At 44.1% G+C, this 25710-nt stretch overlaps 2 protein-coding genes across 4 annotated transcripts in view; both read left to right on the forward strand.

Moving 5' to 3' along the window:
- The window catches only part of LOC310700384 (ABC-type organic anion transporter ABCA8-like), a 317713-nt gene that overhangs the window by 230315 nt on the left and 61688 nt on the right, over window positions 1-25710 (forward strand). The gene's annotated exons all lie outside the window — the stretch shown is intronic.
- MAP2K6 (mitogen-activated protein kinase kinase 6) overlaps window positions 1-25710 on the forward strand; it is a 77013-nt gene that overhangs the window by 8937 nt on the left and 42366 nt on the right. Inside the window, exon 1 of one of the 3 annotated variants that reach the window (XM_083490392.1) lies at window positions 25379-25478. The exons of the other annotated variants lie outside the window; for them this stretch is intronic. Coding sequence (XP_083346518.1) covers window positions 25394-25478 — 85 coding nt within the window. The 5' untranslated portion in view covers window positions 25379-25393. Of the gene's footprint in view, window positions 1-25378; window positions 25479-25710 lie in introns of those variants that run through there. 3 annotated transcript variants of the gene reach the window in all.

The following is a 25710-nucleotide window of genomic DNA, read 5'->3' on the forward strand; positions in this document are numbered from 1 at the left end:
AAAGGGTGTAAAAATGTTTTTTTGACGATCATACGCTATAAGACCTAGAAAACTGCAAATAACCTTAATATCATTGCTAACGATGATTTACGGAAAATCCCTTTGCTTATTGAATTTGTAGCTTCTGACTTGCATGTGTTGTAATCTGAGCTAATACGTTTAGCAAAGGTTTAAACTTCATGAGTTTACTCTGTAGATGATTATTGGAGTTGTTCTTTGCTGCTAAAATCTTCCTTATGGCAAGATAGGGATACTGAACATGTTTGACGGAATCACTGAATGTATCTGATATGTGGTTGGTTTTTTGGGTGGGGTGGGGTGGAGGGTTTCATCCAAGCCTACTACTACCAAGCCTAGTTTTTCCAGAGGATCACTTTTGCCCACCCCTATTCCTCCATTTATCAGCTGCTAAAGCAAAAGACGATAAGCTATCCCATGGTCCCCTATTTAGAGCTAGGGGATTGAACATATGGCATGACTTATGGGGCTGTCTTTGGCCCAAAGGATGCCAGCTTCTGATCCCCAGACAAGTGGCTTCTATGTTCTTACATGCTAATGTGCTGTTAAATATACGTTAAAAGGCTGCCTGTAACCATTCCCATTTCATAAGTTGTTTAAGGATCTCCATTACTGATACTGGACAATCTTTCCACTTCTATATTGCTGAAATACAAAGGTGTCCCCCCCCCCCCGTCTCATGAAGGTATAGTGGTACCTCGGGTTAAGAACTTAATTCATTCCAGAGGTCCGTTCTTAACCTGAAACTGTTCTTAACCTGAAGCACCACTTTAGCTAATGGGGTCTCCTGCTGCCGCTGCACGATTTCTGTTCTCATCCTGAAGCAAAGTTCTTAACCCGAGGTACTATTTCTGGGTTAGCAGAGTCTGTAGCCTGAAGCGTATGTAACCTGAAGCGTATGTAACCCGAGGTACCACTGTATATATTTTGTTTTAAGAGGCAGAACTGAACTTCTTGCATATTTAAATAATAATATTTGAAGCCATGTGGTGTTGGGGTGTCCAGAATTTAAAACCAGAAAGCTAAGTTGAAGATGGGAGAGCAGAAAAATATCTCCTAAGCTGCTCACCGTCTTTGGAATGCAGAGCGGCTTGGCTGCCTAAATAGATATTGTTGCTTTGAGTTCATTCTGCCAAATGATTCTCACACCAAATTTTGATGTTTTGCAATGGGGGGTGGGGATGGGTGTGAATTTCCTGAAAGTTTGCGATCTATTCTCTGCGTGCGTGTGATGCAGAGAGCCACGAACGTCGTTCTCGTATGCGTGATGCCCTCTGTGTTTCTTGGCAGGTGCCAACTCATCTTGGAGGCGTACCACTGGCAAGAAACAAAACATTTTAAAAGCCTTGCTGTGCGCCTTAGTGGGGCTTGTATACATATAACAGCAGGAGCAGCTTGTGGGACATACTTAAATATGTTGCAAATGAAGCTAGTGCACAAAAATATTACATTGGTACACTTGCCCAAAATGAAAAGAATCTCCTGTCTCTTTTATAGCCTCCTTGCCTGGTTGTCTGGAGGAAATTCTGCAGGGAACCGGACTGGTGGCTGTTTACAAGCTTTCAATATTGCCATTGTTTTTCATGTAACCACACAGGTCTTGGAAAAGAAAAATCCTGTGGTGTTATATCAGGTTGTATAGGCGACATACACAGAGATGCCATGGGAACTGTAGCAGTTTTCCACAGTGGTCCTTTGCCGTACATGTGATTCTGGAGCTTTATTTTTTAATTTTTAAAATAAGCTGCATGCAGTGCCTGTAACGAGACAGTGGCTGCAGAGGGTGCAATTATACTTCACATGCATTTTAGGAAATCTTTATTTTTTTGTGACCAGCTGGTTGTGCAGTTGTGTGTGTCTATATGTCTATATCTACATGGAATTGAACCCCATTGAGTTCTGTGAAACTTACTCTCAGGAAACAACAGGGCAGAGAAAGAATTTTCTCTCTCCCTTCGGCTATTCCATAGTTGCCTTTTGCTAAATGTAGGTAAACTACTGTTGTGTACTTCTCCAGGGTTATGGGGGAAGGTTCACAGCTTTCAGAAGAGTACTTTATAAGGTGTTCCTCCAACCCAACCCCCAGAAACCATTTGGTAATTGGATTATTACCACTCTTCCCTTTGTTTGTATTATGCAGTGCAAAGAGTCACACGCAGCAGGCATTTGGTAATGAACCTGTGAAGTGGCTGAATGAGTGAGCTAGCCTGCCTCTAGCACAGGGGTCAGCAACCTTTTTCAGACGTGGGCCGGTCCATCGTACCACAGACCATGTGGGGGGCCAGACTATATTTTGGAAAAAGAAGAACGAATTCCTAGACCCCACAAATAACCCAGAGATGCATTTTAAACAAAAGCACACATTCTACTCATGTAAAAACACCAGGCAGGCCCCACAAATAACCCAGAGATGCATTTTAAATATAAGGAGACATTCTACTCATGTAAAAACACGCTGATTCCCGGACCGTCCGCGGACTGGATTTAGAAGGCGATTGGGCCGCATCCGGCCCACGGGCCTTAGGTTGCCTACCCCTGCCCTAGAATCCTGTGTGTGTGTGTCTGTGTGTGTGTGTTTGTGTGCACGCAAGCCATGCCCTCTGCCAATGCACAAGTGGGGTCAATCTGAAGGGGTCCCTATTTGTTCATAGCTCCCCTTCTACAATTCCAGATTCTGTGTAGCTCACCCCGTGGATATGACGTGTAGGGGGCAGGCTACTGGAGCTGACAAAACAACAAGATGCAACACAAGCAGGGTACCAACGAAGCATAAGCAGGGTACTTATGAGGATGATAGCAAGCAGTTCTTGCAGGGAATTGAGAACGCCTGCAAAAGACGCTTTCCCAAAATTGAGCACATGCTAATGATTTCTTAGGGAAAAGGAAGCTGGTGCTGGGATTTCCAGCTGCTAAGAACAATCCAGTTGATTTGGAGCTTCTGCTAATTGATTCATTTGGCCCGTTTTGTCTGATGCTCATATATATTCCTTGTCTGCCTGTCTAGAAAACGGTAGCATTTAGATATATAAAAAATAAATGCAAAGCTCTTTATTTCCCGGGCCTGTGCAATGTGAAATTGAGCCATTCCCTTGGAGGTTAGAGGGGCAGTGGTGCTGAATCAAAATTGGATTGTTATTAATCAATGCTACGATTATGATTTCACCAAATGGCTCTGCTAGCTGTGGTCGCTTTCCTAGGGACATCGTCTGTGACCATGGCACTTCCCATATTAAAATTTTCAGAAAGAACTGTGATTTCTGTCTGGTGCTTAATGGTGGGTCAGACATTGTGAGCCAAGAGTAGAAGTGCAGGGAAACATAGGTGGATGTTAGTCGCTGAATTACTGGTATGGATAGCATTCAGTGTTCAGCATTAGCCAGGTGCCAGCCAGACACATTTTGCACCTGACTTTTGACCACTTGTGACCAAGTGAAAATGTTTGGGCTCCAGGATGGCGCCTGGAATCTCCACCATCTGTGGATCACTGGATCTGTACTGTTTACGCACACAAATACCTCCTCCTGTAGAATTCTATCTGCACAATTGGGATGAATTTCCGGAACCCAGTTGCTTTTTCTGTGCAGCCTTGAGCAGGAGCAGTCACCATTAAGGAAAAGAGGTTGGAATAGGCCAATAGATACATGGACTGGATCAAGTGACCTTCTTTAAATTCTCAAAGTTCTTTACATAGTAGCTCAAGGCTGTCATCTGAGCTGGTCAGATGTTTAACTGAGAATCAATCACAGTTTGTCCACCATTTGAAAAATAAGACTTTAGAGTGGTCTTGCCCCAAAATGACAACTGCAACCTTGGTGTATTGGAGCTATTTGGTGCCTAGCTTATACATCTGAGTTTCTAACACTGGTAGCATTCACACTGGAAGGGCCAGTGTGATCCGTGGGTCCAGTGCAGAAGCACCCTGCTATACCACTTCCACACCACCTGCTCCTTTGACAGTTCACAAAGTGTGTGCATGTGATTTTCTCCCCCACAGCTCAAGCTGTTTCTATCTCCAGGCTGCCTCTATGGAATTTGAGCATTCTGAACTTCAGATGGGCCACATGGAGCTGAAGCAACTTGGTGCAGCTGGCTGGGGATGGGCGAACGTTTTTCTCTTTTACAATCTGTCCAAATTGAGTTGCCCGAGGGGACAAACTATTTTATTAAGAGCCAACAGCTGGGAGTTGCCGATGTGTTCAGGAAAAGTGTAGGGGTGTGTGTGTGCGCGCGTTGTCTCCCCTGCCCTGTTTTCCCACTCTTTGGGCCTTTGCTCTGTTTTCCAGAACTGCAATTTGTTCAACACCCAAGAGATCAGTTGCTGATCTCGGCGGTGTAAGTTGGATCCTCGCTTGCTTCTGCTGCAGCCTCTAAGGGGAGCAGTCATGCTGATCCTCACAGGCTGTGGCCATGGCGGTCTGGCTGGGCTCTTCAGGTGGAAGGAGAGAGAGGGGCTTCCTACATCTGCCCCAAACCAACCTGAGTGATGCACCTGTGCTGGCTGCAGGACTCCCTTGATTTGTTCCATCCTTTAGGAAAAGAGCAGCCCACAGACTTATTAGAGGGGGCATTGCAGCTTCTCCACTTCTTGACCACAGTAAACATTCTGATGCTCAGCAGAATTACAATCTGCTTATCTTTGCTGCATGGATGGGAAAGCTCTCTCTCTCTCTCTCTCTCTCTCTCTCTCTCTCTGTGTGTGTGTGTGTGTGTGTTTGCGTGATGAGAGACTTCTTCCTGCTCCTGAGATTTGCCTATCTCTTGCTAGTTGAGAGATGCTGGCATTTTCTCTTGTTTTCATTTGGCTGACGGAAGCTTTGTTTTCTTCGCGTTTATTTTAATTCTTGCATTGTAATTCTGGTTCATGGGCTCAGGGGTCCTTGGCTGCAAAGTGGAATAAAAACGAGCTTACTCCCCCAATTCCTCATGAACAGAAAAGAAAGGGAAGAGAAGAAAAATTATGTTCGTCCCCCCCATTATTTTTGTTTAAAGGGAGCAGTGGGATTATGAAACACTTTCCATTTACAGTACAGTGGTACCTCGGGTTACAGATGCTTCCGGCAACAGATGCTTCAGGTTACAGACTCCTAACCCAGAAATAGTACCTCAGGTTAAGAACTTTGCTTCAGGATGAGAACAGAAATCGTGCTCCGGCGGCGCAGCAGCAGCGGTAGGCCCCATTAGCTAAAGAGGTGCTTCAGGTTAAGGACAGTTTCAGGTTAAGAACGGACCTCCGGAACTAATTAAGTTCTTAACCCGATGTACCACTGTATGTGCGTCTTCACCCTGCTTCCATTTGCCCAGAGTGCACAGGCACAAAAGTTCTCTCATGAAATTTATCATTAAGTAACTGCTTGACGTGAGACCTACTGGCATTTTTTATTTATTCCAGGGAAGAGCCCTTTTCATTGAGCACCTCGATGCTCACCGCACTGTGAACGCTTAAGGCTGCAATTCTTCTGTTGGGAGTTTTCTATGGACTTCAGTAGGAGTAGGATTGAAGAACATAACAGCTGATCTGATTGGACGCTCGGGAACCTCTTTTTTAAAAAATGCAGAGATGACATGGGGTGAAACCACAAATGCTCCGTATATATTTGTGAGAGAGGAAATGGTGGCCTTTTGCGTGGTTGCTGCTTTTGTGTGGCTGGGTTTTCCACCCAGCCACAGGGGCTGGGAGGCGACCTAGAAAGTGCAGAAGACATGATATCTCCCCACAACAGTTATGCCAGTCTCGAGGAAAGGGCCCACACCATCTGTTCTGCCTGTCCCACCCACTTCCGCGTTTCAAATACTGACTTGCATTGCTCCAGGACTTCAGCACCTGGAAGCAGTCAATGCGCTGCAGCTAGAAGAATTTTCCTCGGGTGTCTTTGGGCATTCAGATACAGTGCTTCTGATTTAAGAGGCAGCGCATAGAATTATAAAATGGTAGAGCTGGAAGGGGCCATGAGGGTCATCTAGTCCAACCCCCTGCAATGCAGGAATCTTTTGCCCAAAAGATTAGGGATTGGGAACCTGTGACACTGTTGCTGGACTCCCAACTCACATCGTTTTCAGCCAGGATGGCCAATGGGAGTTGTCGTCCATCAACATTTGGAGGATAGAAAGTTCTTGAACATTGATGGTACAGTGGTACCTCGAGTTACATACGCTTCAGGTTACAGACTCTGCTAACCCAGAAATAGTACCTCGGGTTAAGAACTTTGCTTCAGGATGAGAACAGAAATCGTGCTCCGGCGGCCTGGCAGCAGCAGGAGGCCCCATTAACTAAAGTGGTGCTTCAAGTTAAGAACAGTTTCAGGTTAAGTACGGACCTCCGGAACGAATTAAGTACTTAACCCGAGGTACCACTGTATCACAATACCATCAGTTACATGAAATGTTTAAATTAGATAGAAAAAAATGGTTTTGCGGACCGAAGCTCACAATTCGAAAAAGAACTGCTGCAAAACAAAGAGACACTTTTGTCTAAAATGTATAATTTGTTATTAGACTGGGAAACAAAAGACGAGCTTGTTAAAGCCACAATGACACACTGGGCAATAGAAATAGGACACAATATAGATTTTAACCTCGGAGGAAAACCCTGGAAAAGTGACTTGGAAGTTTACAGCATGTTATTCTTTGAAGGAGAACTACCGGAAAATGATTCACAGATGGTATTTCACTCTGAGTAGGCTTGTGAAGATCTATCAGTCCGAATCAGATAAGTGCTGGAGATGCAAAGAGGTGGAGGGAAGGTTCTTTCACATGTGGTGAACTTGTAAAAGAGTATTGGGAAATGATCCATAATGAATTGGAAAAAATAAATGTTTAAAAGTACTTCCCCCCCCCCCCGCAAAACCAGAGTCCTGTTTGTTGGGGATAACTCCGGACTGAAATTCCCAGGTAACAAAAAAGATTATTTATGTATGCCACTACTGCAGCCTGTGTTTTGTTAGCCCAAACAACTCGCAGACTTAACATATAGTATAAGAGAACAAGAAGTACATACAGTGGTACCTCTGGTTGTGGACGATATCCGTTGTGGAGCTCCGGTCGGATCCTGAGGTTTCCACAACTGGAGGGACCGCTTCTGCACATGCGTCTTCGGTGCGGTAGAGCGATTATGTGCATGTGCACGTGGCGAAACCTGGAAAAATATTTCCGGGTTTGCCGCATACGTATCCCAAAGGATACGTAACTGGAGGTGAACGTAAGTAGAGGTACTTTTAGAGAAGATTGGAAAACATTTATTCAATATGTGGGAAATAATTCTGTACAGCTGAAAACGCTGGCAGCATTAAGATAAATTCAACAGTGTAAGCAAGTTTTGATGGATGTAATAATGGAATAAGACCCTGATGTTGGGAAAGATGGAGGGCACAAGGAGAAGGGGACGACAGAGGACGAGATGGTTGGACAGTGTTCTTGAAGCTACCAGCATGAGTTTGACCAAACTGCGGGAGGCAGTGGAAGACAGGAGTGCCTGGCGTGCTCTGGTCCATGGGGTCACGAAGAGTCGGACATGACTAAACGACTAAACAACAACAATAATGGAATACTGAATGGTACAGTTTTTGTAAAATATGCAGGGATTTATGATATGTAAAATGAACCATGGAAAGAGAAGAAGGGAAATCATTGATGTTCTGCACCCTACTGGGTTGAGAGGATACAGTTTGTTCTGGATTCCCTGTTTCATTGAATTGGTTTATGCTGTGTTCTTAAAGTCTTGAGCTGACTGTACATTTAGGGCACCCTGTGTACCTGCACAGAGTTGCATTTGTGCTCGGGTTACCCCCTCCCAAAAAAAGAAGTGGAACGAAAAGAGGTAGGGAAGGGAGTCAGGGTTAAAGTGGTGTATTCTATCTTTTTGCAAGAATGCCAGAGTTACGTTTTATAACAGTACTCATTTTGAGGCCTTCCAGAATGTGTCCTAATAGCTTGCCGTTGCTTAAATATGTGACCTTCCTTAAATACTTGCTGGGCAAATGACCACATACTGTATCCATATAAAAAAAATATATCCTGGTATAATTGGGTGATTGTCGAAAGCAAGCAGAGTCTGCTTAACCGTAGTGAGAGAAATGCTAGGCACGTCTCCGATTGTGGAGTGCCTTTCTTCCTCGGATGACGTTTGTCCTGGAATTGGAATTTGAAAGGGGAGGCCATGTGAACTGGAAGCAGAGAAGCAAATAGAGGCCTGCCTGCCCAGGAACAACAAACAGAGGTCACTTTCCTGGCTGGCCAGAATTACTTATGTAAAGTCACTCTAGCAGACAGCGAGAGGCCTGTTGCCACAGAGCATCGAAGAGCGAAATCATGAGGACATGGGTTCTGCTTCTTTATTTGTGCTCCAGGCCCTTGCCCTTACCCTGAAACTTTGCCAGAAACGCTGCATTTCTTCCTAATACCTGGCATATTTGTAACTTCATCTTCTTATTGGAAAGCTTTAGAATCACATTTTTCAAGTGTGTGAAATAGTGGCGTTAAAATCAGCTAAAAAACAAAAGTTTAATTATAACTGCAAGAAAATCCTGAAAAACAAATTTTCACCTAACATTATTGCTCTCTCTTTTTGATTTTATGGAAGCCTTCAGATTATTATTTTGGGAGGAGGGAGGGGGAGGAATTACGCATCTCTACAGAACAGAAAAACTTCAAGCTCCTTTATTTGCAGTGTATAACCAGTTTCTGGATGGTTGCAAATTGTAGATAAAATCAGAATGGTTTTAACTTAATCAATTCTTTTAATGCAACCTAACAACCTCAGATATGCAGATGACACAACTTTGATGGCAGAAAGTGAGGAGAAATTAAAGAACCTCTTAATGAGGGTGAAAGAGGAGAGTGCAAAATATGGTCTGAAGCTCAACATAAAAAAAACGAAGATCATGGCCACTGGTCCCATTACCTCCTGGCAAATAGAAGGGGAAGAAATGGAGACAATGAGAGATTTTACTTTCTTGGGCTCCATGATCACTGCAGATGGTGGCAGCAGTCATGAAATTAAAAGACGCCTGCTTCTTGGGAGAAAAGTGATGACAAACCTAGACAGCATCTTAAAAAGCAGAGACATCACCTTACCGACAAAGGTCTGTATTGTTAAAGCTATGGTTTTCCCAGTAGTGATGTATGGAAGTGAGAGCTGGACCATAAAGAAGGCTGATCGCCGAAGAATTGATGCTTTCGAATTATGGGGCTGGAGGAGACTCTTGAGAGTCCCATGGACTGCAAGAAGATCAAACATATCCATTCTTAAGGAAATCGGCCCTGAGTCTCACTGAAAGGACAGATCCTGTGCCATATGACTACAGTATAGTATAAAATGAAAACTACCCATAATGAAGTTCTGTCCAGATTTTCCTCTAGAAAACTAAGCATTGAGGGCCAAGTTGCACATTATATTGTAAGTTTAGCTATGTCTTTGTATTCTTTCTTCTGTAATGACAGGTGGGGAGTGTTGTTGCTGGGAAGGGAAGTTTATCATCCTCCCACAAAAAACCCACCCCATTGTGGCTATAAGCCTTTGAAAAAAGTTTCCATTAGCACCATTAGAAACCTTTCTCATAAGGCTCATAGCTGCACAAGGAGTTTTGTTCCGATTGCAGCCAGGGTGGGAAAAGATAAGCCTCTTTTTTCTTTTGAACTGCATTTCCCCTAACAACACTGCCTCCCACCAGCACCTATAGTTAAAAAGGCAGTGGGCAAGGGGGAGATGACATAGGTACATGCCAAGCAGTTCAGTGTAATGTGATGCTTGTCCTTGACACTCTGTGATCCATCAGAGTGGTACCTTGGTTCTCAAACTTAATCCGTTCCGGAAGTCCGTTCCAAAACCAAGGCCCGCTTTCCCATAGAAGGTAATGCAAAATGGATTAATCCGTTCCAGACTTCTAAAAACAACCCCTAAAACAGAAATTTAACATGAATTTTACTATCTAACGAGACCATCGATCCATAAAATTAAAGCAATAAACAGTGTACTGCAGTCACATAATCTATCAATCAATCAGTAGCTGAACTGGGTTCTACACAGTCACAAAAACAAAACAAAAAAGCCACAAAAACAAAAATGCAAAACAAATAGCAAAACCAGACAGACCTCAGTGTAACACTCAAAGTGGAAGTGTGGCACTCAGATTGGAAGTGTAACACTCAAAATGGAGTACGTTTGGCTTCCAAAAAAGGTTCACAAACCGGAACACTTAGTTTGCAGTGTTTGGGTTCCAAGTTAAAATTAAAAAAATCCTTCCAGTAGCACCTTAAAGACCAACTAAGTTAGTTCTTGGTATGAGCTTTCGTGTGCATGCACACTTCTTCAGATACCATATCTTCAGATACCATATCATATCTGAAGAAGTGTGCATGCACACGAAAGCTCATACCAAGAACTAACTTAGTTGGTCTTTAAGGTGCTACTGGAAGGAATTTTTTTATTTTGACTATGGCAGACCAACACGGCTACCTATCTGTAACTGGAACCATGGAAGGCACCACATTGAGCCGCAGTGTATCTGAAGAAGTGTGCATGCACACGAAAGCTTATACCAAGAACTAACTTAGTTGGTCTTTAAGGTGCTACTGGAAGGAATTTTTTTTATTTTGACTATGGCAGACCAACACGGCTACCTATCTACAACTGGGTTCCAAGTTGTTTGAGTACCAAGGTGTTTGAGAACCAAGGTATGACTGTACCTCATTGACCCTAGAGCTTTATGAACAAGAGAGGAAATATGGGAATAAATGTCAGCAGCTACTAGTTGTAGGTGGTATAAATTCTTCTACCCTCTGGAAACTGGGTGTGAAACACAGAAACCAGGTCTTGCAAATGGGGACCATATTTTTTTTCCTGAAATCTCAATAGTGTAGGGAGGTGTTTCTTAAAAACAAAGAGTGTCAAGTAGGTGACTTAAAGACTTCGCTTAACTCAGCCTGTCAAGTTTTTCCAACTACAGTTCCCGTTTTCTTTTGTGTGGTTTATTATGTTTCACAGTACTAATTATTGGAAAATAGGTATGTCCACATGTGCACAGCAGTGATAATTCTCCCCATTTTGTTTGGTTTCAGAATCAACAATGCTTTTAACTGTGTGGACTTTTAAAAGGTTCGAAAGGCAATGTGCAAAGGGGAAACGTTTCCCTTGGAATCCAGTGACCTGAGAGAGCTGGTCACAAGGATGAGAAAATTAAGTATCTGCTAAACAAAAAGGATCCCCAGTGAAACTGAAAGGACTCCGAGCCTCTCACAATCCAGTTTTTTTTCTTTTTACAGCTTGAAATTCCTGTGGTTTTCCGTGTTTGAGATAAGCGGCAATGGGGAAAAACACTATTTTTGGGATGAAAAGGCAGCGTAGCCGCTGAACTTTGGGTAGAAAGGAACTGCAAGTGTGATTTATGCACCATGGGGGAATCACAAGCAGTGCTCCCCCAGCTGCCCATGTCTCTGGTTTTTTATTGGTATTGGTTTAAGAGATAACTTATAACAGAGGTTACGAGGGCTTGTGATTTTTTTGGTCAAGCCTAGTGCTGCATTGATTCTCTCCTGAGCTGAAAAAGAGATTTATCTTCCCTGTGTCCGTGCGTAATCGGGGTGGGCGCGGTTGGCCTATGAATGAACTCGGTACCCCAATATTAAGTGACCGACTGGGCTTCATTTGAACGGCTTTGCCTGCATCCACATCATTTTCCAGCATTCACCCACTCCTGTGAGGTGATCAGCAGTTGCTCCACAGTGAAGGCTGCAAGATTCATCTTCTGCAAAATGTCATTGCCTGGCATCTGCGAACACCAGCTCATTCCTGGCGCAACATGACTCGGAGCGATAGTCTCTCCAGTCACCATTCCACGTACGAGCTGTCTGTCTGTCTCCAGTCCTCTCCCTCGCCGTTGTGTTGTTTTCCCGTTTATTCCTTTATTGCCCTGCGACTGACAGGACCAGACTTGTTCTGTGCCTATTCAGTTAACTTTTCCTGGAACGGGAGACACTTTTTATCAGAACAATCAGTCTTGTTCTTTCACTCCCACAAGGCCGTAGCTTTGCAGCAGTTTTAAAATATCTGGATATGAAGATGTTTTCTTTTTCTCTTTGTCATTCTTTGACGTTTTCGGGGTTGTCAAGATGCAATTCACTGCACCAGAGTGGGAGATGCTATCATCCAGCCTCCAAGATACATTGGTTAATCAATGAATCTTTGGCTTGGTGCAAGGTTGAACATTATCTCCGACTCACATTTTAATCTAAGCCACTCAGATTAAAACGCTTCTTTCCCTTTTCATATACTGTTGCAATGGGGAAACCCATGACTACAAAGCCCATCATTCCTGGCCATTGACAGTGCTGCCTGGTACTGATGGGAGTTGGAGTCCAACAACATCTAAATAAATAATAATAATAATAATAATAATAATAATAATAATAATAATAATTTATTGTTTGTACCAGCCACTCAGGGCGGCTTCCATAGAAACCAAAAATACACTAAAATGTCACACATTAAAAACTTCCCTGCCTTAAGATGTCTTCTGAATGTCAGGTAGTTGTTTATTGCCTTGACATCTGATGGGAGGGTGTTCCACAGGGCGGGCGCCACTACCAAGAAGGCCCTCTGCCTGGACTTCTCGCAGTGAGGGAACTGCCAGAAGGCCCTCGGCACTGGACTTCTAAAGAGCCAGTTTTCTTGTCCCTGACTTACACAGTGGCAACTGCTGTGGTGGTGATGTTACCAGAGGGAGAGAGAGAGGGAGGTCTTGCTCTTCAGAGGAATCCTGGTACCAGTGGTGGTGAAGCATTCCAAGAGCCAGGGACAAACGATGGAGATAGACATTCTTTTGCTGCAACCTCAGAGTGAGTTATGAGCAAGTTTGGAGCTCTGGGGGAAGGTGGGGAAGTTTCGGTCGCATTCCAAGTCCAGCTTGGAGGAATTTATCCATCACCAACCTGTTGTCAACAAAGCTCTAAAATCCACTCTTTATTTTGGAAATTTGTTCATCTGTTTGTCCTTTCTCCGTACATTTGTACACTTCTTAAAGTATCGTAACCCAGTTTTGCACGATGGTTCCTGAAATAAAGAAATTTCTTTATAAAGAAATAAAGAATATGTTTTGGACCTTTATAAAATTGGACACCGTTCGGAACCAAGGTGATGGACAGAACCTATCAAAACTGCTCTGATTTTGTGTTTATCCAGTAAGAAAATGATATATAATTAGATACCGCGGGGGGTGGGGGGAGGGAAGTTGCAGAAAACATAGGTGGAATTCGTTTGTTTTCTATTGTCGAAACATTGTAAAAGGCAAAACATAAAATAAAATAAAATAAATAAACAACTGCTCTGATTTCTCAGAAATTCCAATCAACACCAGGCCATTCCTGCTAGTGGAAAATATATGCAGCCTAAGATTTATTGGCAGTTTTAAACAACTAGCTAAATATAAAAGCAAATACAAATAATGTTCGCATGCAATTACAAGATATTTGGGGTAGTTGTCTCCTCTTCTATACTCCAAAGTTCCTCAAAATCTTGTTCTGGTCTTTTTATAATGACAAGTGTTGTTTTTCCCCACGGGTCAGAAAAATGTGAGTTCTTTTGCAAGTGTGAAGAAGAACAATCTGGTGAATCCTTTTCGAATCCCAGAATATAAATAAATTGCAGAATTAAGCCTGCCATGGAATGCAACAGTAAAACACAACAAAAGCCAATAGCACCCACCCTCTCATTTTTTAAAACTTCATTTCCTCAATCCCTCTTAACAACAGACGTGGTCCAGTGCTGAAACTGACCCCTTTTCAAACAAATCAGTGGGGCTCTGCCTGCTGCGGTGGGGTGGAAATCCCTAGTGTAACGTATTTCCTTATTTCAAAGGATGTTAATAGATAGCAGTATATAAATCAGTATCAACAAGAACATCCTTCTAGAGGGTACTACCCCTCCAAATGTTCGTATACAGGGAACATCAGCTCTCTGATCTCCAGCAAGCGATGTGTTAAACGCAAGACTGATGTAACAGCTCTATGAGAGGCTTGATTGATTTAGGAAATAAAAGTGAAGTTAGCAGGATACGAGGGCCTGTTGAAAGGGGAAGAAAACAAGTGCCAGGATTTGCGCTAGTTGGGATGATGGCCATTCTCTTCTGAGACTGAATGATTAATAGAAAACTGAGTCATCTTTGCAGGATTTCCTGGCTTGTAATAGAGGGGGTGGGATTATTATGTATAGCCAACTCTTGTTTGCGGGTTTTTGAAAAGACAATTGGCTGTTTGGAGGCCACATTATAACATGTGTTGCAGTGAGATTATCTGTATGTCAGGAAGTAGTAATTGCAGTTCATGGGCCTTGTGGGGAGGGGTCCATTGACCAGCACTTGTTGATATATGCATACTTTGACATCTGTAAAATTTCCAGTGCATTCTTTGTCACTAGACTTTGGACACTGGGCTTTACGCATGCCAGATTACTGTGCAATAAATAACAAAAATGGCAAGTGTGTGTGTGTGTGCGTGCGTGTGTGTGTATTCCGCCCATGGAAGCTGCTGAATGCACAAAGATATCAGCAGATGCAGAGCGAGATCAAATAATACTACAGTGGTACCTCGGGTTACAGATGCTTCAGGTTACAGATGCTTCAGGTTACAGACTCCGCTAACCCAGAAATAGTACCTCGGGTTAAGAACTTTGCTTCAGGATGAGAACAGAAATCACAAAGCGGCGGCGCGGCAGTGGCGGGAGGCACAAATGGCTAAAGTGGTACCTCAGGTTAAGAACAGTTTCAGGTTAAGAACGGACCTCCAGAATGAATTCAGTTCTTAACCCGAGGTACCACTGTACTCCTAACTACTAAAAAACCTGGAAAACTCTTTAGATATCTATCTTAACTGTATTACAGCACTTTACAGAATAACAGCACTTGGGTTTCCAGATATATACCGTATTTTTCGCTCTATAACACGCACCTGACCATAACACGCACATAGTTTTTAGAGGAGGAAAACAAGGGAAAAAATATTCTACACGAAACAGTGGATGTATGATTTTTGTGGTTCATGCTGTGGCACCAGACATGTGATCTGACGGTGAGTTTGGGGTAGCCCAATGCAAAAATCCTGAGGATCCATGTGGATCCGTGCTTTGTAACCACATTTTAAGTGGGGAGGGAGGGAAAAGCACTCAAGGGGCAAGGAACACGCATGGGGTGGGTGGAGAAGGATGCTATTAATAATGCAGAAGAGGGTTATAAGAGGAGAAGGCTCCTCTCCTCTCCCACTTTGCTCCTTTAAAGGCTCTGCTTCTCTCCCTCCTCCCCGGCTCGCTGAAAAAAAACAGCTCCGGACTCGTGTAAGCGGCACCTATCCTCTCCCGCTTTGCTCCTTTAAAGAAATAGGCTCTCTGTCCCTCTCTCCTCCCCACTCAGTGGCTCTTCTCCCGCTTTGCTGTTTCAAAGTGAGCCATGGAGGAGGGAAGGAAGAGGAAAGTTTTTTAAAATCACCATTGCAGAGCTTCCTGTTTAGTTAATCTTATTTTTCCTAAGCACAGCCAAGCCTTTACAGCTGTCAGTTGTGAGACTATGCTATCAGCCGTGATGGATGGCCAATATCACCAGGGTTCTCTGTCTCAGCATAAATGGCTTAGTGAAATTACTGAGAGTTGGTCTTCCATACTACATATATTTTGTCCTTCATACTTAGAAGCCTTTTTAAAATTTCTAGATACTATTTTATTGTGATAGCACACCTTTACCGGGCTTAATTTTGATGGTAGTCTGTTGTCAGATAATGGTTTTGTTTTGTTTGACTTGCAGGGTTTCACTTTTTTACATGGGTTGCCACAAGGATCTGTGCAAAGGGGATTTCAAAAATTGACCTCATGCCATGATTTGATGAAGAATTCATTAGCTGGTTTTTATTTTTTTTATTTTAATCCTTTGTTTTTCTGCTTTTTTTTTAATCCTTCATTCTGGTTTTTACATACTATGTTTTGTATGGTATTATGAATACCACACAAAACATAGTATTTAAAAACCAGAATGAAGGATTTTTTTTAAAAAAAGCATAAACACAAAGGATTAAAATAAAAAATAAAAAATAAAAAGTTGGAAGGGACCCTGAGAAACATCTAGTCTAACCTCCTGAAATGCAGGAATATGCAGATGTCCCATACAAGGATCAAACTTGCAACCTTGGTGTTATCAGTACCCAATCTAACCAACTGAGTTATCCAAGTACATCATTTTTATTTGAAAACGTGGTATGTTGCACAATATATCTTTGAGCTCGTTTCAAATTTTGCGAAAGCCATATGCAATGAATGAATGAATGAATCTTTATTTGCGTCATAGCAATAAAACAATAATACAATATACAAAGAATAGAAATAAAAAATCAATTATATAAAATACATTTTAGGCTTTTGAATCAATAGTCAAAGAGTGGATCTTATTCTGATTGCCCCAGCTAAAAACCTTGCAACCTTTGCTGTCACCTGCTCATCTTGATCTGCCAAGAGAAAGGACACTGTGTCAGTGGTTGGGCGACCCGGAATGGACAATAAAAGAGGGGTGATAGTCTCATTCCTCAAGTCTTTATAAAGAGTGCAAGCCAGAAGGGCACGCGCCACCGATTTGGTACTGCCATTTCCACAGGGGCATAAGCGTTTTTCATGTGGAATCTGTTGGAATTGTCCCTCAAGTACAGCCGAGGGCACTACATTCATTCTTGCGAGAGTAAAAGCATGTCTATATTTTAGAATTGGTAGGTTATGCAGATAGGGTGCCAGAGTCGAAATGGGAAGGCGGAAAATAGTCATGCCATAGGCAAAATTTCCTTATTGTGGCCAAGTTGTTTTGACGCTTGATATCATCTAGGCCAGTGTTTCCCAACCCTTTTTGGGCAAAGGCACACTTGTTTGATGAAAAAAATCTCGAGGCACACCACCATTACAGCCCCGTGACGTCAGCGCGCAGCGTCACGCCGGGAGGGACGCACGAAAGTGAAAGTTTCAATTTTTTTCCCTCCCCCTTGCCGGGGAACCTCCAAGCTTTGGGGGTGGGGGGGAGGAGGCAGCAAAGCGAGGGACTGAGGGACGGCGGCAGCTGAGGCGGCAGCGGCTGTTGTGGTGGTGGCGGCGATAGCGGGCGGAGGAGGGGGCGGCGGCGGGGCCGAGGTGGCCGGCGGCGGCGGGGGAGGCGGCGGCGGGTGGAGCAGGAGGGCGGCCGAGGCCGGTGAGGGAGTAGGGTTGTCCGGGGCTTGAGGAGCCGTCGCCGGGAGTTACTGCTGCTGTTGTTGCTGCTCCCCGGACATGCCGGCCGCCTCCTCGTCCGCTGTCTCGCGCTCCTCCCTTTTGCGCGCGCTGCCCCGCCGCCGCCCCATTGGCCGGGTCCTGTCAGCTGATCCTGTGTTATTTCCTGTGTGTGTGTGTGAGGGGAGAATAGAGAGAGAAACCTCGGCACCACCACCGCGGAGCCGCCCCCGGCTCGACGCGGATCCTCGCCGCCGCCGCCCCGCCTCTCGCCATCCGACTTGCCCGCCTTCCTCCCACGGCACACCAGCCAACGTCTCGCGGCACACTAGTGTGCCGCGGAACACCGGTTGGGAAACACTGATCTAGGCGCTGACCATATGCAATGAAAGCTTGTCCCAGCCTGAAAACCCTCCCAGTGTTCTAAGGTTGCTGCTGGCATTACTGGGTGAAGACCCCTTTATGCCAGGGTTTGCTAACATTTTTCGCGCTGCATTGACTCATGGTCAGCCCTTCAAGGGCTGCATGTGAAGATGAGCATCACCAGTTTTGAATTTTTTAAAATTTATTTTTATTAGGGATAATTTTGAGGGAACCCTGGGCAGTCAGAAAAATCACAGCAAGAGACCCATGGAAATGTTCAGTAATAACTAAATGAAAATATTAAAGTGGAAAAATTTTGGGAAGCCACGAAACAAATATTCTGTTTTGTGTTACCCACCCCACCCCCACCCCAGCCAGAGGACATTCTGATTGTAAGTGCAGAGTGCAAATTTATCAAATAAATACTTTTTTAAAAAAGTTTACATGGACAGAGATTTGGGTAGTTGAACATGGTATATATATATATATTTTGAGTGGGTTAATTGGAATTTTTCATATAAATCGGCTGCTTGAAAGCTCGCCAAAATGATTTGCAAGCCAGCCCCCAAGTAGATGCTTCTTCTGCAGGTGCTAGAAAAAAATCGGACTTTCCTCACACGAGGGGTAATGTTTTGAGACGCAAGTAACCATGCCATGCTCTGAACTGAGACTGTACAAACATCCCTGCAATTTTCACAGTTCATCTAGTGCACTTCAACCCTCACTAGCAACAACCTTGTTATTTTAGTTTTGCCTCCCCTCCCTCCAAATTGCACTTTGTAGAATATAATCCTCACTGTATGCTATGAACTGTGGAATGTTGTCACGGCACAAACCTTGCAGGTGGGCTGTTTGCACTGCTAAACCGGGTACCAGTGCCTTTGGAGATGGTAGCAAACTTACTGAAATGCTTTCCGATTTAATTTCCTCCCACTGTATATCCCCACTTCTTCTGGCTTGGGTATGCATTGGGTTAGATTTTTTCCCAGTAGCTGCCTGCTAGTAAGCCATGTACTGCGTTACTTCTGTTTTGCCACTTAAGGCAAAGAACATGAAAGGAACAAGTGCAGTTTGCCCAGATGATGTACTCTGGCACTTGTGTTTCCTGAGGAGAGGCAAAGATAGATTTGACTGTCTGGACTGGAGTTAAAGGGAAACATTAAAAAAATAAAAAATACGCCACCCAGTTTTCTTCTACACTCCTGGTGTGCACTGAATGTTAAAACGTTTCCCTAAGTTCTTTTTTTAAAAACCATGGCCCAAATACTCAACATTTGTGCAGAGATTCAGGGCAACTGTTCTTAAAGTTCATGCGCTGCAGCCCTTTTGGATTATGTCAATCCGTTTAGGCCAGGGGTCAGCAAACTTTTCCAGCAGGGGGCCGGTCCACTGTTGCTCAGACCTTGTGGGGGGCCGGACTATTTATCTATCTATCCTCTATCTATCTATCTATCTATCTATCTATCTATCTATCTATTTTAGAGGGGGGGGGGGGAATGAACGAATTCCTATGCCCCAAAAATAACCCAGAGATGCATTTTAAATAAAAGGGCACATTCTGCTCATGTAAAAACATGCTGATTCCCGGACCATCCGCCGGCTGGATATAGAAGATGATTGGGCTGCATCCGGCCCCCGGGCCTTAGTTTGTCTACCCATGATTTAGGTGGGGGAGGTTTGCATTTGCAAATGCTACTACAGTCATATCTCCGAAGCCGAACGCCTTGCGAGACGCATGTTTTGGCTCCCGAACGCCGCAAACCCGGAAGTGAGTGTTCCGGTTTGCGAATGTTCTTTGGAACCCGGATGTCCGATGCTGCTTCCTGCAGCCAATTGCAAGCCGTGCCTTGGTTTCCAAATGTTTTGGAAGTTGAACGGACTTCCAGAACGGATTGTGAGGTACAACTGTAGTCCATATCAGGAGTCTGATTTGTAGAAAGCTAATGGATCATATTGAACTGCCTCTCCCCCACCGCCTTCTGAATCTGCAGCAGGTCTGTCTTACCCATAGGCGCTAGCGGTGCGGGGCACCCAGGCGCCAGGCTCTCAGGGGTGCCAGGTCAAAAGTCTGGAGCCCGAGAGTTGAGTCCGGGGAAGAGCCTGTCCATTGGATGGAGCGCCACGGCAGGCTCTTCTATTGTGGGCGGCTTTGCGCCGTGAGTTCGGGGGTGACCGAGCCAGTAAGACACTGAGGCGGCTAGCTGGCTCCGCCCTCTTGCACACCTGGGACTGGGCAACCTGGGGGAGGGGGGCACCAGGTGGATCTTTGCACCATATGCTTAAGACAGCCCTGATCTCCAGTTACAGGTAGTGAAGCTGGGGGATGTTTCTGCCTTGGTGAGTGGCTAACAGTTAGTGAACAGTATTGAAGCTAAAGTGGCTTGTTTGAAGGCAGCCCTTTATAGATCCCAGGAATCAGGACATGGTAGCTCTTGGAACCAGTGTATTCCACCCAGTGGGCTTGTCATAACAAAGGAGGCCATTATGAATGAATGTAGCATTAGTCAGTTTCGCTATAACAGCAGCAGTAGCAGCAGTCTCTAGGAGCGCCAATACCACCCAGTGTGGGGTGTGAAGTTCATGATGTATTGAAAACAGGCTACGCTTTTTCAGCTTCTGAGGCTTACTGTAAACAACTGGGATTAGGGAAAGTGATCCTAGAAGCTGCAAGCTGAAACTCTTGGCAATGTTCTTGCTTGGAAACATTGGCGTTTCTCAGCGTTTAAAAGACTTGCATTCTGCCTTTCCGAGATATGCTGAGACCCAGTACACGCTCCTCCCATCATGCGAGCAAGTGAACAAGCCCAGGAGCCTTGGTTAACCAGAGCTTCCAGTTAACATCAAAATCAGGAGCTATGATTAATGACTTCTAAATTAGCCAGGATCTGGAAGCCAGCGCTAAACCATGGCTTCTTTCTGGTTTCTTCAGAAGCTGTTAACCATTTGTGATGATACCCTTGTTTAGAAGCTACCTTTTAGGGCAAAGCCTTCACAAAGCATCTTACCTAATCATGAAATGAAATACATTCTGAAACAACAAAGAATCCACGTGATAAAATGTTTTTAAACGTGTGGATCAGTTAGTTAAACAAAAATGAATAGGATTTTGGAACCAGATCCACCACAAAGCCTGTGTCATAAAGAAACCTCATTTAAAAAATACAGTATGGTAGATAGATAGGAGAGAGAGAAAGAAAGAGGAAAAAGAAAGAGAAATTAGATATGTTGGAGCTCCACAGAGCTTGAAATGAATTGGATTTCCATAACCTGGAGACGGCTCCAAATAGACATAACCAGTTAAGGTGCCATCACTATGCCATAAATTGGATTTTCTTTACATTGAACCATGTTTGTTAGTTCACCTGGTTCAGAAGAAATCATTTTGAGGTGTGTACAGTCTGCTTAAATATTCACTACCTTTAATAATATGTGCCGTACACAGACTTTGGCTTCCTCACTTCTCAGTCCTGTCTCTATACCATTTATGAAGACAGAGATCCAATAGAGATCATTCAAGTCCATGTCTGCTTTTTGCATGTTTTTGACAAAGATGGGCCGGGCTGCCCACCAGCCAGCATGGTATTAGGTGACCAAACTTCGAAGGAAGGAGTAAGGAATGTACCTAGAGTGCATTTGTGAATTCTGTCCTTCCTTTTGCAGGTCTGGTTTGAAACCATGTCCGCAAGAAGGACAATTTTTGAATGCAAGTTGGTGTGCAAAGGAAGATTCCTGCGGAAAGTGGGTCCTGTTCTCTGCAGGGACCAGTGACATGTGGGAGCTCAAAATTGAGAACTGTCAAAAGTAGTCAATCCCAGCAAGGCTTACATTCGACGCCTGTCAGTTGAGAAGTACGAACTGCAAGCCCGACTTCCGGAAGGGATTGGTGCCACTTGAGAGCTTCCGAGTGGACCCCAACACAGCGAGGCTTGCTATTAAAAGGCACTGAATACAACCCCTGCTTGCCAAGGAACAATTGAGAGTGCACTTTGAGACTCCTGATTGTTCCTTCGCAGCCAAGTCTTTACCGCATTACATCAGGTGTGGATGCAGAAAACAGCCTCACAGGCCAAATTAGGATCCCCTGCCGAGCCACATTTGGCCCATGCATGGAGGTTCCCTGTCCCTGCTCTAAAATGAATGCGGTTGCAGAAAGGGAATGACCAATATATTGGTAAACCCAAGGATTCACAAACACAGCAGTTGCCAAATAGCCCCCTAATCTTCTTTCTTGATACCTAAGCAAATAAGACCATCATTATAGATCATTATCTAGGACTGTTAGTTAATGATTCTAGCATAGCCGAGTTAATAGCTGCCTTGCCTGTGCTGGAATCATTAAGTAACAGCCCTGGAAAATGATCCGTAATGATGGTCTTATTTTGAAGATAACTTTCCTGCCCCCCTTTTTTATATAACAAGAATACAAAGCTGAAAATGAATGAGCTGCAACTAAAATACAGTGGTACCTTGGGTTAATTACTTAATTCGTTCTGGAGGTCCGTACTTAACCTGAAACTGTTCTTAACCTGAAGCACCACTTTAGCTAATGGGGCCTCCTGCTGCCGCTGCGCTGCCGGAGCACGATTTCTGTTCTCATCCTGAAGCAAAGTTCTTAACCTGAAGCACTATTTCTGGGTTAGCGGAGTCTGTAACCTGAAGTGTATGTAACCTGAAGCGTATGTAACCCGAGGTACCACTGTATTACATTCATTTTTCACATGGTCTAGTCCTTCCCCTGTCCACCCCCCTAATATTCTTAAGAGGGTTCCTTCTCCAGTCTTCAGAGAGTAGCTGGAAGTGGGGAGGCAGAAAAAGGTCCTCCTTTCCTTCCACGCTGCAGTTTTAATCTAAAATTTTAAGCACAGTACTGTGCCCAAAGCTCAGAAACTGCTCACACTAATGAAATTCCCTCTTGCAAAATGCGCCTAGAACAACGGGTGTTTCGAACTCCTTTACGTGCTTGACAGAAATATTACTTTCTTTTTAAATTGGGGCGAGCATTCGGGAAAATGACTTTGGCAGTCCCACCCACAATTGAACCCATTCCCCCACTTTATGTGTGTGACTGCACGATTTTACGCACTATTTCCAAAATGTAACCCCTGTGAAAGTTGAGAGCTGCCTGCAAACTGCATTCACTTAAGACATACAAGCAACAAAAACCAATCGCAGCTGAAAGACTAAATCCCTTGCCTTGGTTCTTACTCTTCTAGTACTGTCCCACAAACAAAATTTTAAAAACTGCTAATATTGACCCAAGTTTTCTGTCTTTTGAACTGCCTGCCAGGGATGGCCTTTGGGCTACTCTGTATGTTATCTGTTGCCTGTACAGGAAACTGCAGTCATATTTTGACGCAAATATGTTTAGTATCTCAGATAGGTGGGTTGGACAGCTGATGTGAGCAATGGGAAATAATGGAAATCAGGGTCCGTAGGAAAGGATAATGCAGGAAGCAGGCCTCATTGTTCCTCTGGTGAACCTTTCACACCCGTGGATGGTGGGAATCTTTCCTACCTGGCTGTTGTTTTTTTTTAATAGTCTCCAAGATGAATGGAAGCATGGCCTAGCTGCAGTCAGCTTGAATAGAGGGCTCAAGAATGTCTGTTTCTGCTTTGTGGTTGCTACGTCCGTCTTAGTCTCATTGCCCTGTCATTAGCATTTTGTAGGTGACACCATCAAGCAGGATTTCATGTGTGTTAGGCTGGGAGGGTGGAAAAGGGTTGGTTGGTTGTTGTAATGCTGTGATGTTGTAACGAAAGAGGAGCTGAGCCAGTTTGAGACTGTTGTTAAGTGGAGGTCCTCAGGTTTGCTCAGAGGCAAGTATGCAGGTGTCAAGGCAAGTTGCCAGATCAGGGGGATTTCTGTGAGATTGGAGGAGTATCAGTGCAGTATATTAACATGCCAAAAACCTAGTAAAGGGGAAAAGCAGGCACACGCACGCGTGCACACACACACACACACACACACACACACACTGTATTTCACAGTGCTGCCTGTTTCATTTTATTAAGCAGGTAAAGAGAATCCATTCCGTACTTTGCAACTTCAAAAGGGGGAATTAAAGCATCAAGACAAAGGTGGAAAACCTGCTATGGCTATGTAATAGTGTTTATGGGTGCTATATGATATAGAAACCACAGTGCTAAGCGATATATACCATATTTTTCCGCCTATAGAACATCCCCATGTTTTGGGGGATTTCAATTTAAGAAAATGGGGGGGGGGGGAGATACTATCAGTGTAGACATTATTTTAGAGTAAAAAAAACATAGTCTTATAGATGGAAAAGTACGATAAATTGCTGAAATTATCAGTATACACAAAACAGGAAGGATGTCTTATTTCAAACAAATCCCTCACAAATACTGGCGCGAAACCTCCCCAGACAACCTGTTTTTTGGGTGGCTATTGATTTTCATTATTGAACTTAATGGTAAGCCTGCTGAAACGGTGGTTCATTAATTCAGTCTCTGCAGAAAAGTCATAAATATCAAGTATTCATCGCACCTATAACTGAAATCTTAAATTAAGGAGAGTTAAGATACATATACACTGATTGAGAGTACCGCTTGTGCGATAATTCATTGAGGCTTTTTTTTATTTTTAAAAAGGGACAGTGGCGGATGAACCCTCTCTGGCACCCGGGGCGGGACGTTGAGGGACGGGGCGAACCACCCGGTGGCACACACACAACATCCGTACGGATTGCGCACATGTGGCATCCTGGACGAACTGCGCATGTATGGCATCCCATATGGAGTGCGCACGTGCAGAAGTGGCAGCCTGTATGGATGCCGCACGAGTGGCGCCCATACTGACTGCACACGCCCTTGACCTCTCTACAGCTGGGGGGAAGCAGGGGCCATCTTATCACCCCCCCCCAGAGTGGCACCCGGGGCGGCCCACCCCCCATTTTGTCCGCCCCTGGACAGCACCCTGTGCAACTCTGTGCATGCACTGGGAACTTGCATGCTGATTAGAAATGACTGAAGCCTGAAGAGGGTAGTGCAAACTCTTCAGGCCAGAGAGGTATCACAAGCTTCTCTGATGTTTGGATTTTTGAGAGGGCAGGGATGCCATAGGCTGTTTTAGAGGGCACTTTGTGTCCCTGGTCAGAGATGTCCTCTGAGTCTATGGCTTCTTCCCCTCAGGATGGGGAGCCTGATCCCTGGGTCATAACACTTTAGGCCGCAAAATGTCTTTGGCCTGTACTGACTGAACCATGACACAGACATTCTGAAGGGCTGTAAACACTTGACCATTATCATTTTGTTTTTGTGTTCTGTTTTGTTTCTTTACCAGGGGTAGATTGCAGCAATTTAGAAACAAGATATTAAACACAATACACAGTTTGAAAGAAATTAAAGTCACAAGGGGTACGGTGGGCCCTGAAACATAGCGAATATCTTCTAAAAAAAAGGAAACCCAAGACTTTATTTTATTCCCACCCTACCCCAAATCTCCTTATTGCAGGCCATGCTGGGAATATGCTTCCTTCTTTCCCCCCTTATTCCCATTGTTACAGTTGAATGTGACTTGGATTTTTTTAAAAAAGGGGTTTGTTGTTCTCTGTGCTCCCTAGCAACCTGTAATTCCCAGCTACTTGGGCAAATGAAGGTATGTGTTTGCAGCGTGGCACCTTCATTTCTTTTTATTTTTGCCAACCCAGACATGTTGCAATGACTGGAAGCTACAGGCTAAATATCAAGAGAAGCATTTTTTAACGATGAGAGTTAATTGACAAATGTTGCAATCAACGCCTGAGGAGGTGGTGTGGTGGTTTGTCCATCATTTTGATGTTGCTGAAAACAAACAGCCCTCTTTTAAGGCTTAGAACTGGAGAACCATGGTTTCCTGATTTTGTTCAAAATGAAACCGAATGTGTGTGGTAGTGGGATTGTTGTTGTTGTTGTTTATTGAATACCCAGAGGTCTCAGGGCAGTTCAGGGATGCATATAATGTCATTTGTATCTATTGTGCCAGCACACCAGTCTTTTACTTCTGGCTGTCGAAAAGGTGGGGTAAGAGGAAAGACACAAAACGACCTAGCAGATTTTCTCTGCACATGTTCCTGTATTTACCTTTTTTTGGGGGGGGGAGACCCTTCCACCTG

The sequence above is a fragment of the Podarcis liolepis genome (genome assembly GCF_965112155.1).
Source record: "Podarcis liolepis genome assembly, chromosome: 2".
Classification (NCBI taxonomy): domain Eukaryota; kingdom Metazoa; phylum Chordata; class Lepidosauria; order Squamata; family Lacertidae; genus Podarcis; species Podarcis liolepis.